This window comes from Alexandromys fortis, unplaced genomic scaffold (genome assembly GCF_014885135.2).
Source record: "Alexandromys fortis isolate MF-2015 unplaced genomic scaffold, M_Fortis_MF-2015_v1.1 scaffold_102, whole genome shotgun sequence".
In the NCBI taxonomy this organism is placed as follows: domain Eukaryota; kingdom Metazoa; phylum Chordata; class Mammalia; order Rodentia; family Cricetidae; genus Alexandromys; species Alexandromys fortis.
This window is the reverse complement of record NW_026067984.1, coordinates 1,020,230-1,039,323: the sequence shown is the minus strand read 5'-3', so window position 1 is coordinate 1,039,323 and position 19,094 is coordinate 1,020,230. Positions and strand designations below refer to the sequence as shown.

At 45.8% G+C, this 19,094-nt stretch overlaps 1 protein-coding gene across 7 annotated transcripts in view; it reads left to right on the top strand.

Annotated features, from left to right (window-relative positions):
- Positions 1-19,094, top strand: part of Fnip2 (folliculin interacting protein 2) — an 86,006-nt gene that overhangs the window by 42,916 nt on the left and 23,996 nt on the right. For 3 of the 7 annotated variants that reach the window (XM_050158733.1, XM_050158728.1, XM_050158732.1), the window contains exons 3-13: positions 533-706; positions 1,406-1,506; positions 1,601-1,672; positions 2,921-3,009; positions 3,168-3,257; positions 4,669-4,740; positions 9,037-9,166; positions 14,846-15,047; positions 15,597-15,685; positions 17,536-17,682; positions 17,790-17,959. In XM_050158733.1, coding sequence (XP_050014690.1) covers positions 533-706; positions 1,406-1,506; positions 1,601-1,672; positions 2,921-3,009; positions 3,168-3,257; positions 4,669-4,740; positions 9,037-9,166; positions 14,846-15,047; positions 15,597-15,685; positions 17,536-17,682; positions 17,790-17,959 — 1,336 coding nt within the window. The remainder of the gene's footprint in view (positions 1-532; positions 707-1,405; positions 1,507-1,600; positions 1,673-2,920; positions 3,010-3,167; positions 3,258-4,668; positions 4,741-9,036; positions 9,167-14,845; positions 15,048-15,596; positions 15,686-17,535; positions 17,683-17,789; positions 17,960-19,094) is intronic. The other 4 variants (XM_050158731.1, XM_050158735.1, XM_050158730.1 and 1 more) reach the window with 3 other exon arrangements.

The following is a 19,094-nucleotide window of genomic DNA, read 5'->3' as shown; positions in this document are numbered from 1 at the left end:
CACAAGTTCATCCTGGGTGGTTTCCTTCCCTGCACTTATAAAGGAGTGCTAGAAGAAGTATGAGAAACGTAAGCCCGCCCGTCCGCGCTAATAGGTTTCTTTTCTCAGTAACATTTAGTTGGTAAAATTTCATAAGTCTGTGGTCATTTTTCTCCTCATCAGTTCCATGTGTTAAGACTACATAATACTAAAATCTCCTAAAATCTGTAACAGGGAATAGTATTTGTCTATGACTTTACAGTGTAAATTTTTAATGTAAATACTAACAGTTAGACATAGTGTCCTCTTTAAATAGTATATCAGCTATCTCCCGTCTCCGTCAATCTCTGTCTATCTTGTCTGTATCTGTGCAGACATCTCCCCCGCTTCCCAGCTGTCCCAGACTCCCAGGAATGATTTCGTCATCATAAAGAAGAATTAAACAGAGCTTTTGTTTTTAATGCAATTCAGACATCCTAATGTTTTGACAGATTTCCACTTGGTAAAGAGTGTTGGTAAAGCCTGACACACTTGCGTGCCTTTCTCAATCCAGAAAGCAGAGGATGTCCCTGCTAAAATGTCAGCCAGGTGCTGTCAAGAACGCGGGAGTGTCGGCGGCGGCGGCGGCGGCGGCGGCGGCGGCGGCGGCGGCGGCGGCGGCGGCAGCTCTCTCCACAGCTCTGGAGGATCTTTACAGCACACTAAGGAGCAGCTTCCGAAGTACCAAGTAAGATTCGTGGTCTCTAGAACAGCCGTAAGTGTGGGCACCAGCTCTCTCGAGGGGTGCTGTTGCTTTGTTCCTGTTGTTTTTGTTTGTTAGAGGCTGGTTCTCCAGTGGTCCAGGCTGGCCTCTAACTGGCTATTTGGCTGAGGATGACCTTGAATTTCTGACCCTCCTGCCTTCACCTCCCAAATTCTGAGGTTTTCAGATGTGTACCACATCGAACTTGTCACATTCTCCCCCTGTAGTAACCCAAGCAGGCATGACCTCACCATGGAGGCCAGGTTGATCTCAAATCCTCCTGTTCCAAGTTTCCCTAGTGCTCGGATTATAGGCACATGCAACAATGACCAGCTTTCCGGTCTGTTGGTTGTTTTAATTTTAATGTTTTATTATTTTACTCATTGTGTATTGGATGTAAGTCTGTGTGATGGTGTCAGATCCCCTGGAACTGGAGTTACAGTTTGTGAGCTGCCATGTGGGTGCTGGGAATTGAACCTAGGTTCTCTGGAAGAGCAGCTAGTGCTTCTAATTGCTAAGCCATCTCCCCAGCCCTCCCTGTTCTTACTTTTTAAACCTGTCCAGAATATTATCTCTACTGTCAGCCAGGGGCCCAGAGATTAGCAGGCACTGCTGTGTTAACCAATGGTAGTAAGACATTGCGTTGTTCCCTGTTGTGCTCTGACTGGCTGATTTCCTGTGCAGTACACGAGGCCGGCGTCCGATGTCAACATGCTCGGGGAAATGATGTTCGGCTCTGTTGCCATGAGCTACAAAGGCTCCACCCTGAAGATACACTACATACGGTGAGGCTGCCCTTGTGCTGGCTGCGAGACCCCGAAGGCTGTTGCTGGCTTCCTAACCTACAAAGCGCCTGTCTCCCCTCTTCTTGCCTTTCAGTTCTCCTCCTCAGCTGATGATTAGTAAAGTCTTCTCGGCTCGAATGGGTAGCTTCTGCGGAAGCACAAATAAGTAAGTGGGATTTCATACCCTGCCCTATGTTCTTATGTGTCTCTTTCTAGATAAATTCGTTGAGGACTGTAAGACATTGTTAAATGAATAACAAGATAAATACAGGTTAGCAAAGAGGTTTTAGTCATTTTCTAATAACAGCAAGGAAAAAACAAACTTTGGGTTTTTCTCAAGTGGCCCTAAAGACAGATGATGATTTTTGTCTGTTTTTTGAGAAAAGGTCTCAAAGTCCCAGCCTGACCTTGAACTAAACTGGAACTTTGCAGTGTAGCTAAAGATGGCCTTGAACCCCTGGTCCTTCTGCCTCTCCCTGGGGTAGTAGCTGTGTGCGGGTGGTGGGAGTGAACCTAGAGCCCGTGTGTACCAGGCAAAACTCTTCTATTTGCCAGGCTGACAAATGCCTCTTGTTTTGGATGTGCGTCTGTTCTTCTCTTCTGTTCTTGCTGTCAGTCACCAGGTTTTGATTCTAGAGCCCACGCTGGCAGGGAACTCAAGGTCCTTTCGCCTCTACTTTACGAATACTGGAATTATAGGCATACATTACCATACCTAGGCGACATTTGTTTTTTATGAGTGTTTTTCCATGTCTTTGGAATAACCTAAATATTTGTTTAGCCCACTAACTCTAAATATTGAGCTCAGATTTAAGTAAGAAATTATTTGAATTTTATTGTGCTATTTTCTCTTCAAAGTGTTGGTATTCAGTTTCTTTCTAAACTAATACATTGAAGAAATCTGCCCTGCCCATCTTCGTGAGTGATTCTACTTTTCTTAAAGTGGATCATAATTTCTGATTGCGTCCCCGTGAAACAAGCTGCAGAATCATTAATAGATACTAGCCGAGATATGAAGTTAATTCATTTTGAGTGTTCATTGAGAACCCTTGAAATGAATAGCAGCATCTTAGGTGTTATTTTGTTAAGCAAAATTTCAAAATGAATAGCGGTACGGAAGGCGTCAGTTACTAAAGTACGCTTAGAGTTTGGCGTCTCATTTCAGCCACGAAGTGGTTATGAATGCAGTTGCCCAGGTAGTCGCGTGGACTGGGCACTTTCAAAACATTTTCGTTTTCCTCCAGCAAATTCCTCCCAACCTCCCATCTTTTCTCCCCTTGGTCGATGTGAAACTTTAGTCTCATAAAGAACAATTCCGAGAGACTGTCGAGTTGTTGTCTGTAGTTGGGAATCTATTAAAAAAACAAATGTGTTAACATCTTGATGTCCCCTCCCCATCCCCATCTTGATTTAGCCTGCAGGACAGCTTTGAATACATCAACCAAGATCCCCAGGTTGGAAAACTGAACGGTTTGGGTCCTTGTCGCGCTGGAAGTAACCTAGGTAAAACGAGACCCTCGACGGCTCTTCCCCCGAGTGCCGCTGTTGGGGGCGTGTTCTGCTTTATTTGAGTTTGCTGTGTTTTGGGTTTACTTTCGCGTTATCTTTAACCCGTGTTTATTTGTGTGTGTGCCCTGCGTCCTCTGTGTGTTCTGCTCTAGGTCTGCTGCAGGCGTGCAGCGGCAAGCTGCTGCAGGGGGTGTCCGAAGGAGGACCGCTCCGGCTCACCCGCAGCGCTTCTTTCTTTGCAGGTTTGTGTGGAATGCTGAGCTCAGTGTGGCCCACACGTTAAAACTCCTATGCAGGTTCTAGAAAAACAGAAATCCATTTATTCTTCTCTAGAAACCCAAAGGGCTTCTGTGGCAGGAGATGCTAGTTTCAAATGCAGCTGGAGTCCTGCTGTTTCCAAGTTCCATCTTGTTGCTAATGGTCCAAATGGGAGCGAGCTGGTTTTGATCTGAAGTGAGCCCTTTGTGTTTCTAGGAAAATTAATTTCTTCTGATTTTCCTAGGCCGCCTCTGCTGCTGTGAGCTGGTTCTCTTTGCTGTGGCATCTTTTATCCATCTATTCCCCTGCACCCTCACCTGCATGGAGTTTCTAAGTCACTCTATTATAAGCATGGGAGGGCTCAATCAGGTCTCTCTCTTTCATATTAACTTACTCAGATTATTTAAATGCAGTGTCCAGGTTCCTTACAGGTGTAGTCACCTTGATATCCTGGGTGTTTTCTGAGATGTAACTGGCCTTGCCAGCAGAGGGCTGTTCAGTGTCCATTGTAGCATGATTAGCAACTGTGAGCTAATCTTCAGGACCAACTTAAAGTTGTGAGGAAGGCAAATGGGCTTTTTCATTCTGTTACTTTTTATAGACACACACACGCGCACGCACACACACACACACACACTAAACATCACGGTTCTCTGATGCCTAATGGAACTGGTCTACTGTCCCTGCTACTTAGACCACATATAGCTTGTTTATATACTTCCTTCAAAACTTTGGAAGGCAAACACAGTGGCTTCTTGTTCTTTCTAAGATTTTCTAGGACACATTCTCACATCCCTTTCAGCCCAGTAAATCTGCAACCCAACCAGTCTGAAGCCTTCTAGATACATGTGCTACTTAAGAGTGTTTTCCAAATTTTTGCCAGGACATGAGTTTTTCTGAATAACTCGAATACCATGTCTGGGTAAAAGAACTGGAGGAAAAAAACTGTTAGGAAAAAAAAAGAGTAGATTATAAATAAACATGTCTAGATTTATGGAATGATTTTTCACTATTTCTCTTCCTAAGCTGACTGCAGCTATCACTGAGACTAATTAATTATAAAGCATTTTGAAACTATTGTACTGTTTAGATACTATAAATAATGAGGAAATGGCTAAAATAGACCGCTGACTGTATTAACTGCATGAATGGTTTGTTCATGTCACTCAGAGGAGCCTATAGGCTCCGGCATAAAGGCAAATGGCTTGTTGGTTTTGCTTCTTGTTATCTTTTTATGTGTTTAATTTGCTATCTAGTTAATCTCTATTATATATTAGGCCACTCTTCAATACCAGTAACCCTCTTTGAAATCATATATGAAGTCATTTTTTTGAATGTCTCTGTCTTTGGCGAGCCTGGTCATTAACGCTTCCCTTGTCTGTCTCTCTGTCCCAGCACACAGCACACCGGTTGACATGCCCAGCAGAGGTCAGAATGAAGACAGGGACAGCGGCATTGCTCGATCAGGTACTTCCTTTTGCTGGTTTGAGTAACCCGGTGGGGTATCTACAGTGGGAAGTAGGAAGCAGAAAGGTGGTCCTCGCTCTGTCCTTTCTCTTTTCCTTGTTCTTTCTTTTCTCTATATTCTACGACTCTTGTGTGTGAGGATCTGAAACTTTGGATGTTCAGCCTCTAGGAATGATCTGGGCACACAAATTAGTTTTATCTGATACTCAAGTTTATATGAGACTGATACATTTCTTCCAGCAGGAAGCCTCATTGTACCAGTTGTACTAGGAATTGGCTTGCTGACTGCTCACTCAGGATGGAGCAGGCCTGTGGTGGTCAGTCTGCTTATGACAGTGCTGCTGCCTGCGTGGTAGATAGGACCTGTTCCGCGTGGCTTTGCGTGGCACCACTTCCCTCTGTGTTGGACAGATGAGTGCTGCCCTGCTGGGCTCCCCAGAGTGCTCCATTTCTTTCTGGATGCAGCCTTGTTTTGTCCATGTCCCTTTTTTGCTTTTTTGTCGTTGTTGTTGTTTTTGTTTTTTGAGACAGGGTTTCTCTGTAGCATCGGAGCCTGTCCTAGAACTAGCTGTTCAGACCAGGCTGGCCTCGATCTCAGAGATCCGCCTACTTCTGCCTCCCGAGTGCTGGGACTAAAGGTGTGTGCCACCACCACTCGTGTCTCTTTCTGTTCCAAATAGAGATTGAGAATTTGAGAGCACTGACGTCGACAGGAACGTTGCTATGGTTTTCCTAGTTCATTTGCACATTGGCTACAGCTCGTGTGTTTGATAGTCCTCGGGTTTTACATTTTTTCTGTAACTGCTTTTTCTTAATTTTGAGAAGCAGGTAATTGAGGGTCCATGTTCACATTAAATTCATGCATCTGTGCCAGCTAGATCCAGGAGTTTCCTCAAAGCCCGTCAAGGCAACTTGCGACTGTCAAGTAGGAGTTATGAGAGTCAGGGAAGACGAACTCTCCTTGGGGTTTAAAAATCTCTCAGCTAGTGGGTTCCCCAAGAGTGAGGGCTGACAGTGTCCTCCTGTACAGTGTCCTTTTGTTCATTTTGCTGTCCTGGTATAATATATATACCCAGGTGCAAGTACTGTCTGCTCTCAGCTGGGCGCTACTCTGAAATCTCCCAGTTGAGTGCACATCCCTACCTGTCTAGGGACTTGGCATTGTTTTAGCATAAAGACTCTTCGAGGTCTTAACAGTATTCTAGTCACTAAGATTTTTTTTTCTCTTAATGCCAAACCTAATAGTGCGTGTCTGTAATCCCACCACTCAGTAGACTGAGGCAGGGGGATCATATGTTTTAGGCCAGCCTAGGTTACAGGTGAGTTTAAGGGGAAAAAAATGAATGTTTCCTTATTCTCCACCTTATGAGCACAAGAGCCTAGGCTGGAGAGATGGCCCAGTGCTTAAGAATATGACTGTCCTCCAGAGGACTGGGGTTCAGTTCTCGGCATCCACGTGATGGCTCACAACTGTGTGTAACTCCATCTTTAACACATAAGCCTTCTTTTGGCAGACACCAGGAATACATGCTATCTCATTGGCTTTTTAATCGCTGTCATTTCACTTTGTTTTAAAGTAATGACTACATACTAAATTTTAAGGACCCTAAAAGCTTTCCAAATGTCTAAGGGAGCAAAGGCTTGACCTGACTGTATTGCTGGGATAAACAGAGGTTGCTGTTGTGTTGGGGAAGGACACACCAGATCGGAGTGTGTGCTGCAAGAATTACACCCCCCTGATCACCTGAGGGAGGAAAATATCCGAGGGCTCAGGGAAAGCCCCTGAGAGGGAGAAGTGCAGCGGGGACGGATATGCCAGGAGGGACCTGCTCCTGAATGCCAAAGCAAGTAGTGGTTAGGTACTGAGAGGACAGCTAGCCAAAGGCTGCAGTGGGAACAGGCTTTGCAGAGCCGTGGGTCAGAATAGAAGGTGGCTGGGAGTGGATAGGCTAGGATCACACGGATTAGCTCGGGGTGGATGTGTGCCATTTACAGTGTATCATCTCGAAGGAGCCTGTTTGGATGGCTGAGGAAGGCAGGGATTGCAGGCGCCCTCTACCCTCCGTGACAGGAAGCACTCTTAGCTGCTGAGCCTTCTCCAGACGCCTCCCAGTAGTTTTTTGTTTTGTTTTAATGATATTGTTCAGTTTTCTTCTTGTAGATTAGGTGTCTGGTATATATTCCCTTTGAGCCCTTCTTGAGTCTGCCTCTTGGTGGCATTTTAACTGAGTCTCCTAAGATTTTCTCTGACCACCGAGAAAAGAATTTACTTTTGTCATCCATTACTTAAGACCCTAGCGTCTTAGTTCATGTTTTATTGCTGTGAAGACACATCATGACCGAAGCCACTTATAAAATAAACACTTAATTGGTGGCTTGCTTACAGTCTCAGAGGGTTAATCTACCTTCACCATGGCAGAGGGTGTGGCAGGCAGGCAGGCAGGCAGGCGTGGTGCTGGGGAAAGAGCTGAGGGCTTTAAATCCTGATCAGCAGGCAGCAGGCAAGGGGGCGGGGCAGGCTGGTAAGGCGAGCCTTTGGGGGGTCATTCTAATTCAGATCACTAGTGATTTATTTTCAGAATAGTTGCAACAGTTCAAAATCAGCTCTTCTGTACAAAAAAAATACTACTTAAGACTAGAAATAGTTTGTTCAGACAGGGAGATGAGAAGGGGGTAGAGAAAGGAGGGTAAGAGTTCTGTGTTTGAGGTCAGCCTGGTCTGTATAGTGAGTTTCAGGACAGCCAGGGCTACACAGAAAGAACTTGTCTCAAAAATAAAAACAAGAAGAAAAATGAGGATCAGGAGAGGGAACTCTATCTTATTGATTACTTTGCCTAAATTTTACCTCCAAATAAAGAGTGAAGAAATTGCCAAAAGAAGACACGTGTCTTAGTTAGGGTTTCTGTTGCTGCGACGAAACACCATGACCATAAAGCAAGTTAGGGAGGAAAGGGTTTATTTGGCTTATACTTCAGCATTGCTGCTCATCACTGATGGAAGTCAGGGCAGGAACTCAAACATGGCAGGATCCTGACGCAGGAGCTGATGCAGAGCTGCTTACCTGCCTGCTTTGCCTGGCTTGGTTAGCCCACCTTCTTAGAGAGCCCAGGACCACCAGCCCAGGGATGGCACCACACATCATGGGCTGGGCCCTTCCTCATTGATAACTAATTGAGAAGATGCCTTACAGCTGGATCTCATGGAGGCATCGCCTCAACTGAGGCTCCTTCCTCTCTGATGACTCTAGCTTGTGTCACAAAACCAGCCAGTGCAAACAGTAAACAAGCTTTGGAGTGCAATGTTGTTAAGTTATGTGCGCTGTGTTCTTAGAAATCTGGAGTGTGTATTCCAATGGAAGGAGCAATAATTCCTCTTGTGTTTGTGATGTAAAGCCTGGTTGAGCATGCACTGATTGGGTCTGTGGATTTGTGGATTAGGAATCCATGTGGCTAAGAATAGGAGGTGGCTGAGTGTGGGCAGAGTAGGATTATTCCTTCCTATCGAAATGGGGTGATGTGCATCTGTGATTGGAAAGAGGGGTGTTGAGGCAAGAGGATTGAGAGTTCAAGGGCAATTTAGTTTACATAGCAACAGTGTCAAAAAAAAAAAAAAACCTGTTGTTTCTTTTCCTCTTATATATAGAAATGTTTGAAAGAGAAGTTTTAGTCTCCCCCTGCTGGATATGATTGGTAGAATACAAAGTTTCAGGCTGAGAGTGTGTATGTATGTGTTTATGGCGTTGAAATACATATTACATATAAATTTGCCATCTTAAACTTTTTGGGGGATGACTATAGATCAATTATGTAGCTCAGGCTAGCCTCGAACTTGAAATTATATAGTTAAGGTGGCCTAGAACTCAAGGTCCTCCTGCCTCTGCACCTCTAGTACGGAGGGTACGGGAATGCACCACCACGCCTGGCATGTTTGTTTATTACTGATTTACTCACTGGAGAGGGGGGTGAACATCTGGGTACAGATGTGCAAGCACGTGCTGTGTGAGTTTGTATCAGACAGACGTCAGCCTTGGGTGTTGCTTGCTTCCTGAGATAGGGTCTTTCCCTGGGACGTGGATCTCTCTGAGTTGGCCAGTGAGCCCCAGGGCTTCTCCCGTCTCTTCCTCCTCAGTGCCAGGATTACCAGTGCACACTAGGAGCCTAACGTTTCATACGGGTTCTGACTGTCCCCCAGCCTCTATGGAACTCATTGTAAATGGATAGCCCAGCGGTACTGAACACAGTTGCGTTCTGAGAACTCGAGCCGGGACGCTCACATTTGGAATTTGCTTCCTTGCAGCTTCGCTGAGCAGCCTTTTGATTACACCCTTCCCGTCCCCGAGCTCCTCTACGTCCTCTTCCAGCAGCTATCAGCGCCGCTGGCTTCGAAGTCAGACGACGAGTTTGGAAAATGGCATCTTTCCAAGGAGGTGAGTTCCATGTTTCCGCTGGCTACGGAAAGCGCTACTGTAAACAACATAGGAAACCTGGCAGGGTTATCCTTGCTGTTGTCGGGAGAAGACGACCTGAATCCTTGTGATTAGCTACAGCTTAGCCTGGAAGTTTACAAGTTCAATTGTTAGGGAGAAGATAGTAAATTAAAGCTGAGCAAGCTGGCCTGGAGTACAATGTGTAGCCCAGACAGGGCTTAAACGCCTTGCTTTGCCTCTGCTTCCTAAGTGTAAGGATTAGGAGTGTGTTGACACTACCCAGCTGGGAAAAAGGTCTTTTTATTTAGAAGTTACTGGAAATGCCTGGATAGCTATACAATGTATATGCTAGATTTGGTGGTAATTTAAATAATGCTCTCTCTCTCTCTCTCTCTCTCTCTCTCTCTCTCTCTCTCTCTCTCTCTCTCTCTCTCTCTCTCTTTCTCTCTCTCTAAGCCAGATTCCTTCCAGACATGGCTATAAGTAATAAAGATGGGACACATCTCTTCCCCTGGTTACAGTGATTCCAATGTGGTATTTAAGGCATGATCCCTTTGTGGCACTTAAATTCTTAGACTAAACAGCATGAAATTGAGTATATGCGGCTCACCACACCCTGTCTGTGCTCTGGGCACCGCCACACAGTTTGTGAACTGGGCAAGGGGCTGGAGGTTGAAACACACAGAGACACAGAGACACAGGTCATCCTTGATGCCAGAAATGCCCCAAGAATGCCCCCTTTATTGTGTCCAGGGGCAGCTTATATAGGGATAGCCACGCCCCAGCCAAACCCACCAGAAACCACTCTCCTGCCATCAGGAGCTCCTGAGGGTCTCGTGCTCAGAGCAGCTGTAGGCACTCGGATCAGGGGAAAACAAGTTGTTTACAAGAAATTCAGGATCTGGGGGCTCACAGCCCCCTAGTGCACATAGAGATAGCCTCAAGGTGTTATTCCCTACCTTTGTGTCAGTGTGGTTTTGAATCTGAAGTTTATTCGGTTGTGTTCGGTGTATAGATTTGATGCTAGACCAGTAGCGTCCAGGTCCTTCTTTTTATAGCTCTTAAAAATGTAAAGGGAATTTTCAAACATGTCACTAAAATAATTTGTGTCAGTAATTGAGTTTATAAAAATCAAATTGAGTTTGTAATAATCACTGTGTTTGGAGAATCTGTGAAAGGTGGTCCAGCCATGAGCTTGTGTTGTAGTGGTTTATAACCAGGGGGGGGAAGAGGACAGTAAACAGGTGTCAGGAAACATCGGCACATGACAAATAAATACCACGAAGGTGTGCGGTACACTGGGACTCGGGAATAAGAAACATGGTGGGTGGGTCCTCGTGAAGGCTGATGAGAGCCCTGTAGAAAGATCAGCTGAGCAGTGCTAGCTGGAGGCACCTCTTCTGTTCAGATCCCTAGAGAGCAACATAAAAAGCTCACAGCTGATCCTTCACTGAGCCGCCGCTCTTTGGTGCATGAACTTCAAGTGGAGTGATGGATGAGGTCATAGCATCTGCCACGTGACAGAGCGCATTAACTAGGCCTCGGGTGCGTCTTCCTCTGTGCATCAGGTTACTGGAGGTTCAGCCTCAGTGTTGTTAGGAGGGAAACTGGATGAGCGAGTCAAGTGGCCAGACAGGGCTTAGAATATGGCCACAGATTAACATTGGCGGTGCGTGCCTGTAGTCCGAGCCCTTGGAGGTTGACACAGTGAAAACTCGCATTCAGGAACAGCCTGGGCTACAGAGACCCTGTCCCAAAAAAGCAAAACTTTGGCTCTCAAGATGGCTCTGTGGTTAAGTCATCAGCAGCTGAGCTTAATAACCCAGGTCTGAGTCTCAGGATCCAAACAGTGGAAGAGGAGAACCAAATTCCCAGTTCTCCTTTGACTTCCAGATGTGTGCATGGCAAATTACACAAGCCATATTACACATACAAAATTAAAATGGTATTTTTCTTTGAGACATGGTCTCTACATAGTCCTGGCTATCCTGGAACTCACTTTGTAGACCAGGTTTCCCTTAACCTTAAAATATAATTATAGTGTAATATATAAATATAAATTATAAAAATTTTGTGTTATTTTTAATAGGGTATCAAACAGTATCCTGATTTATTGTTAGTTTTTTTTTTTTAAGTATTTATATCCCTCTCTGTTACTGTGACTAACCTGGAAAGGGCACACAGCAGTTACGTTGTGGATCTCAGTCCCTTCTGGAGGAAGATGCTGTTGAGGGTACAGAAGCCTGCCTCCCTCTGCTGTTGTTACTTCCTCCCTTCCCCCCCATTCCCGCTCAGTGTTCCGAGACTGACTGACCTGGAGCCTGAGTGTTGGGGCTACAGGTACCCAGCCACTCTTGGCTGAGGATTGCTTCTTATGCTAGTGACAGAATCTCACTGTTTCTGGCTTTGAGAGGAAGTGCATGGTAATTAAAAACATCTTCCTGCCCTACATGGCAGTGTACACCTTTGATTCTGACACTCGGGAGTTGAGACACATGGATTTCTATGACTTCAAGGTTAGCCTGTATATATGTAGCAAATTTTAGGCAAGCCAGGGCTACATGAGACCATATCAAAAAAGCAAAAAAAAAAAAATAATTTTAAGATAAATCAAAAATCCTTCCTAAGAGAGTTATAGGTAGTTAGGATTGATAGTTCTACTCTGGCTTCAGGCTACCTCATTGTGCCAGGTGGCAAGCTGTGGTATTGGGCACCTAGGTGGGGGTGTTACACATCGTGCAGCTGGCAATAGCTCTGCTATCTGCGAGGCTGGGTATTTTATCTCTTGGAGAAAACCGCCCCAAATCCCAAAGGAACCAGACATGGAGATGTGCCCCTTGGAAGCCTTTTGATTAGTAAATTGAACAAAGTTTCCAGTGGGCTGTTCTTAGACTTACCATATTATCTGTTTCATAGTTTCAATGTAAGTTCAAATCTGACTTCAGCAATAATTGTGCTAAATAGCCCTGATATCAGTTGTAGTTTGTCTATATGAAGTAAAATGATGATGGTTTTTATTTTAAGTGATTATGATTTTGAAATATAACAAAAACACAGCTTCATTTCGTTTGAGGAAGGATCTAACTCTAGCCCACGGTAGCCTTGAACTCATGGTCCTCCTGCCTTGCTTCCATGTGATAGGGTTAAAAGCGTGAACTACTATACCCCCTCTACTTGATTTCTCTATATGGAAAAGACCTAAGTGTGCAGCCGTGGTTCTTCTGTCTTGAAACATGTGGGCTGATCTGTGCTTCCATCTTTCCTGTGGTACCGCAGCCATCACAGAGCCTCCAACAGAATGAGCTAGGGCTGGTGGGTCAGGCGGGGTGGACATCTGGTCATCCAGCAAGCCAAGAATGGCAGACAGATATCCTAGGTTATAACTCTAGCATCCTTACCAGAGAGCTATCTGTTCCCCAGGCAAGCACTGCTTCAGTTTCTATGTTTATAAAAGAGCTTGTGTAGCTTACCTGGTGACCTGGAGAGAGACTCTGGAGAAGTGTCTGTTTATATGATTGAATTCTTTGACCCATGCTCAAACATCCCTTATTGTGGGATAATACCTAAAAGATAATTAAGGTTCTCTATGATTTATTCCAGTTTGGATATTGACCCAGGACTACAGACTGAAGCTGGGGAGCTTTAGATTTTAGTGAAGAGATGTAGCCGGTAAGATCTAGTTTCTGCTCAGCGGGGAAGGATTCACAGCAGTTCAGCAGGTGGCACTCTCTGCTGGGCTTACACCGATAGCCATAGCCGAGTTGACTGTCGGCGTGGAGACAGTAGAGATGAAGATGAAGAGCCCGGTGTTGACCACAGTTGGGCTATTAAAGACCACCTTGGCTTGAGGAGGATTGGAATGATGATACAAGTGGTTTACTTTTGAGAAAGAGTAGAGCAGTCAGCAAAGAGGCAAGTTTTGCATTATAGCTCAGAAGAATATTTTGTTGCGATTCCTTTTTTTTTTTTTTTTTTTTGGAAACAGGGTCTCGCTATCCCAACCTGTCCTTGAACTTGAGTTCAAATCTACCTCTTCAGTTTACCTCAGCCTCTTGGGATGGGACTTATAGATGTGTCCATGCCCGGACAGAAATCAGCTTGTGCGCAGAAACAGCTTTTAATACAAGGACTTCACAACAAAGACTAGGAGCCTTTTAAAATACCCGATCTCTTCCCTTGTGAAAATGTGATGTTCTGTGTGATTCTCAGAGCTTTTTCTGGTGATTGGGATCTGGAGATTTCTGAGTTGGTAGATTGGTATGACACTTGGTACATTCACACGACACCCACAGAGCAGGAGCTGCCATGTCCCTCATCCCCTCATCCCACATGTGAGGGATGCTAAGAAATGCAGAAACACGTCCCTCAGAGCCTAGAGCAAGGAACTTTTTCTTTTAAACAGATCTCCTAATCGTGCAGCTTGGGTGTGCAAATGTTAGTAAGATCCAGATATAGTTTAAAGCGTACAGAATGTTATAGACTTAGAATAGAGCCCAAAGAATGGTAAAGTTGGCCACCAAGAGAGCATGTATTACATGCTGTTGTGTTGCAGGCTAGCTGCACACATCTGACCTTCACTGCGGTGCCTTTGGAGAACAAAGCAAACGCTCTCCTTTTCACTCTGTGTTAGTAGCTGTGTGGTCGTTTGCCCTGCTTTTCACAGCATTTAAACCAGAGTTCAGGTTCAACCAGAATTGTATTATCCCTAAGACAGATCGGATATGTATTGAGAATTTATTGGCTCTGTAGTTCTTTTATTACAGAAGCTGCCTCTCAGAAGGATCATAAGTTCTTTGAGAACTTGCCTGTACCCAAAGAGTGTTGATGTTGAGCCTTGCTGCTTAGTGGCTTTCCCAGAGTGCTCAGTCAGTTAATCACTTGGCTTCATCAGGGCGTTTAAAGGAGTAGCTTCCTCTGGTGGCTTTAATAGCCTTGAGGAAGGCACTAGCAAGCCTTGAAGCATGATGTCTGTGTGAACAGAATACTCCGCAGGACCACAGGACCGGTCTTCAGTGTATCATCTATTCTTGCCTATCAACAAAAACCAAGGACCGATTTCATTTGTTTCTTTGTTTGATACAAACCAGCGTGTGCCAGAGGCCTGTGTAGATGTCAGAGGGCAGCTCTGAGGAGTTGGTTCTTGCCTTCTAGCTCGTTGAGGCAGGGTTTCTCTTGTTTCTTATGTGTGTCGTGTTCTAGGCTAGCGGGCCTGTGAGTGTGTCCTCCACCAGTTCTTCTGCCCCTGCCTCTCATCTCACGGTGGAAATGCTAGGGTTGCAGGTGTGCGCTGCCACATCCAGCTTTTTCTGTGAGTCTCAGGGCGGAACTTGGGTCACCAGGCCTGTACAACAAGCACAGCTATAACCTGTGTTTTGGTTGAGCTGGTGTCTGGCACTCCTCCTAACTAAATACAGTTGAAAGGATGAGAGGCAAACCTTCAAATGGGCAGTGGCTTTCATTTGAACTTCTGATGGCAGGGTGATGATGCGTGGTAAGTGGTCCTTCAGTCTCCATGACTGACAAAGGAGAGAGAAGATGATGATCTGAGGCAGGTGAATGACCAGCTCAGTTCTCAGTGTCTGCCTTGCTTCCTGAGGTATCGTCACACGGCAAAACGGCTTACCTTCAGCGGCTCACTGATCCATGGCCGCTTCAGTTTCAAACTTAATTTTCCTCCAGGTCAGCGGATGAGATGTTTAGCTTGGCTGACGAAGCCTCCAGCTCCAATCCAGCCATGGTGAGAAGGAAGAAAATTGCCATCAGCATCATCTTTTCCCTGTGCGAGAGAGAAGCAGCTCAGCAGAACTTCCAGGACTTCTTTTTCTCCCACTTCCCCCTGTTTGAATCTCACATGAACAGGCTGAAGAGTGCCATTGAGAAGGTAGGGAAGGATGGGGGTTGTACGTGCTCAGGGGTACAGCGTGTGCAAGGGATGGGGTGCAGCTCAGGGGTAGAGCGCTTATACAGCGTGTGCAAGGGATGGGGGAAGTACGTGTTCAGGGGTACAGCATATGCAAGGGATGGGGTGCAGCTCAGCTCGGGTAGAGCGCTTTCACAGCATGTGCAAGGCCCTGGGATCCATTCCAAGCAAACACTTCAATAAGAAAATGAAAGGTAGTAAGACTGCAACCTACTGGCAAACGGGAGATATTTGAAGCCAAAGATGGCACTTGTCTGTGTGTGTCAGATGGCCTACATAAGGAAGTCAAAATGTGCCCTGGAATGATGGGCCTTGGGATTTTTAAAGGCTGGAGAATCCGACACTGGTTGCTGTAGGGAAGGAAATTACTGCTTTTTGATGAAGGGAACGCACCATTGCTATGTGTGTTTAAATTTGTTATAACATCATTGTTCATTAATAAGCCCTAGCTGGTCAGTTATAAAGGAATTTCTTCTCCGAGAGTAATTTGGCTCACTCTCTCCCATGAAGGCCATGATCTCCTGTAGGAAGATCGCAGAATCAAGTCTCCGTGTCCAGTTTTATGTGAGCCGTCTGATGGAAGCTCTGGGAGAATTCAGGTAAGGTACGAGGTTTGAAACTCCAGCAGGAAATGATGAGCCACCGTATTGCCAGCTGCTGTGAGCTGCTCTCTCTCAGAAGACTTGGGAGACTGGCAGTTTGTAGTCATGTTAATGTCTCCACCTGTGTGAGGACAGGTTGAGTAACACAGCCCCAAGTAATCTTTACTGTGCCTGGCGGTTCTTAATCGGATTAGTTTTCTTCTTTGTTGTGTTGTTAGGTTTTCTCGTTGTTTTAGTTTTGTGTTTATTTTGAGAAAGTCTCACTGTGCTGTCCTGGCTGACCTAGAACTAACTGCGTACTAGGCTGAGCTGGCTTTAAACTCAGAGATGCACTGGCCTCTGCCTCCAGAGTTCTGGGATTAAGGCGTGCATTACCTCACCTGGATTAATGGTATTATTTTCATTAGAACTAGAAAGTAATTTTAAAGGATGTCGTACAAGTCAGTTCCGTGATCTTACGTCTGTCGTCTCATTAATGATGAAGGGGAAACCCCTCTACCCTTTTCACAGACGGAGAAGCTTGGGTTCAGGAGTGTGTCTTATCCCCTAGAGCTCATGGAGATAGTGTGTACATTTGTGGAGCCCTAGCTCTCACATGCCAGGGTGGGTCTGGTGCACATGCCATGCCTGAGGTCCGTGCCCTGGTCTGGATAGTGAATCTAACTGACCTCTGTGTCCACCAATCACCTATGGACGCTGGTTTTCTGTAGTCCTTGCCCTCAGAGTATGGGTAGCAAGGTACTCTGCTCCAGGTGTGGGGTTTCTCCCACTGTGCTCATCCGAGTTTCTCAGAGCCAGTCTCTCAGTCGGGAATGGACTCTCACAGCAAAGCCGTTGGGAGCGAATGAGCCGAATAGCTGAGAGATGAAAAACAAATTACATTTCCTAGAATGTTAGACCATTCTATCATTGATGGGCCCAGTGCTGCTTGAAGCAGGGTAACCACTTTTTCTGAGCACTGGCTGTGGAAACAGAACTGCTTAGGCTGTTTCGTTTTGAGAAGTACTGTGGAGATGATGGGTGAGCTGTCTCCTTGGGGCAGCTCTAGGTTTGCAGACGGCCTTGCAGGGGTCACACTCAGCGCTGGCTTGTGCTTGAGGGTCTGGATGCTGATCTGAACAGTAGTCTTTCAGGGGTGAAAATCGGAAATCAAAAAGCTAAGGTTGTGTACGTAGAAGTTGTTTACTTATTTTTGACCTTGAGCCCTCCAGAATCAGACAAAATAATGTACTAATATTTAGAGACTTTTTGTTTGTTTGTTTGTTTTGTTGTTGTTGTTGTTGTTGTTTTTTGAAAAAGCGCTATATAGTGAGACCCTGTCTGTCCTGGAATTCACTCTGTAGGCCAGGTTGGCCTTGAACTCACAGGGATCCACCTGCCTCTGCCTCCCAAGTGCTGAGATTTAAAAGTGTGTGCCACCATGCCCAGCTGAGATGTGGGTTTTGTAGGTAAATCCTAGACCTTGCTACTTACTACCCCTCTCAGGTATCCTCCCATGTCTTCCCCACCCCTGCATTCTTAAGTGGACACCCTTTGATTGTTATTGTTACGTACAGTTTGCGGTCACAGCTTCTTCACTCAGTAAATACTGTTTTTTGAGGTGTGAAGTTTTTTTGTTTGTTTTCTGTTTTCTATTTTTGCCGAGGTAGATTAGTGTTCTGTCCTGATTGCTTTAGGCACATGGCTACATAGTCAATCCAAGTATGATTCTTCTGTCTTGCCAACCTGTGTTAATTTATTTTTTAATTCCTTAAGGCGAACACATATCCAAATTACAGTGATCAGCTTTATTCTTTGATACTAAGATACCCAAAACAACTGTTCTTGTCCCTTCTCTCTTCCTGTAGAGGGACTATCTGGAACTTGTATTCTGTTCCGAGGATAGCCGAACCAGTGTGGCTCACCATGATGTCGAGTACGTTGGAAAAAACCCAGCTCTGCCAGCGCTTCCTCAAGGAATTTATACTTCTGATTGAGCAGGTCAACAAAAACCAGTAAGCATAAGTTGTGGCCAGATCCCAAGCCAGTGTGTGCTCTGCACAGGACGTGGCTGTGTTCTGTATTTGACTAATTTTGGTGTGCTTTTGTCCGTCTTTCCAAGGTTTTTTGCCGCCTTACTGACTGCAGTGTTAACCTACCACTTGGCCTGGGTACCAACTGTCATGCCTGTTGATCACCCCCCAATTAAAGCCTTCTCGGAGAAGCGTACCTCTCAGTCGGTGAACACGCTGGCCAAAACACATCCGTACAATCCTCTCTGGGCCCAGCTGGGTTAGTACTAATCTGACTGCTCAGAGGATATATCTGATGAAATGGGGGGCTGGGCAAGGCGGGGTGCTGGAAATTGTACTGGCTTTCCAGCCCAGTCGTTCAAGGATTGTCTCTTGCAGGACTGAGACTGCTCCACATCCCTCTCCCTCACCAGTAGCTTTGTTTTGAGGCAGTGTAGGTCAACTAAGTTCTCCACTTCGCAGAGGCTGTTCATCCTGTCTCGGTTTCCTTAGCTACTGACAGACTGGGCCAGATGATTCTCTGTGGCTGAGTTGTGATGGGGCAGAGGAGGGCTCCCTCACATCTTGTAGGTTGCTCAGCAAACTCTTGACGTCCATTCTTTAGATCCCAGTACAGTTCCTCTCTGCCCAAAGTTATAACCATCCAAATGTCTCCCAACATTGCCAAGCTTCCCTGGGGGGAGGGGCAACCAAAGGAACTCAAGTGAGAACCGTTGCCTGTAGGACAGAGTGGCTGGAGAAACAGAAGGCCAGGGGAAAGTGGCACTATCTAATGTCACCACCTTTCTGGCTACGCCAAATGTCTGATGCCTTGTCTGTCACTTCTTCAACCCATATGTGTAGGCTGGTATAGGAACCTAGTGCTTCATAGGCGAGACTGGGGTTGCATGCCTGGACTCGTTCTTAGCGAGTGTCAAAGTGACTTACTTTACATGACATTCTGCCCGTGTGCTGGAGCTCAGCCTCTCGGACGCAGTAGTCTGCCGCCTGCTGGACAAGGCATATCCATGACCAGATCATTTGAGAACACTGTGGAGAAGGGTGGGCAAGTGGATGATATGGGGCCCGAAGCCTTGTACTTGGTTTCTTTCTGCAGGCAGTCACTTAGCTAGCCTTCCTGGGCCTCTTCCTTCTGTGTGATAAGGATAGAACCTGGCTGGGGCCTCATATGTGGCTAAGCAAGCACACATCAGACAGGGTGGGGTCAGGACTTGGTGTTTGCTGTGAGATGCAATGTACAAAGCACCTTTGCTCTGTTGCTGGGGCGTTTACAGAGGGAGAAAGAGGATGGATGACGTTTTCCAGGAAGGCTTAGCTGAGGGAATCTCCAAATGGTAATTGGTAGGAACAGCAGCGAGCTGGGGGAAGCACTCTAGTCCTAGCAAGCAGGGTGT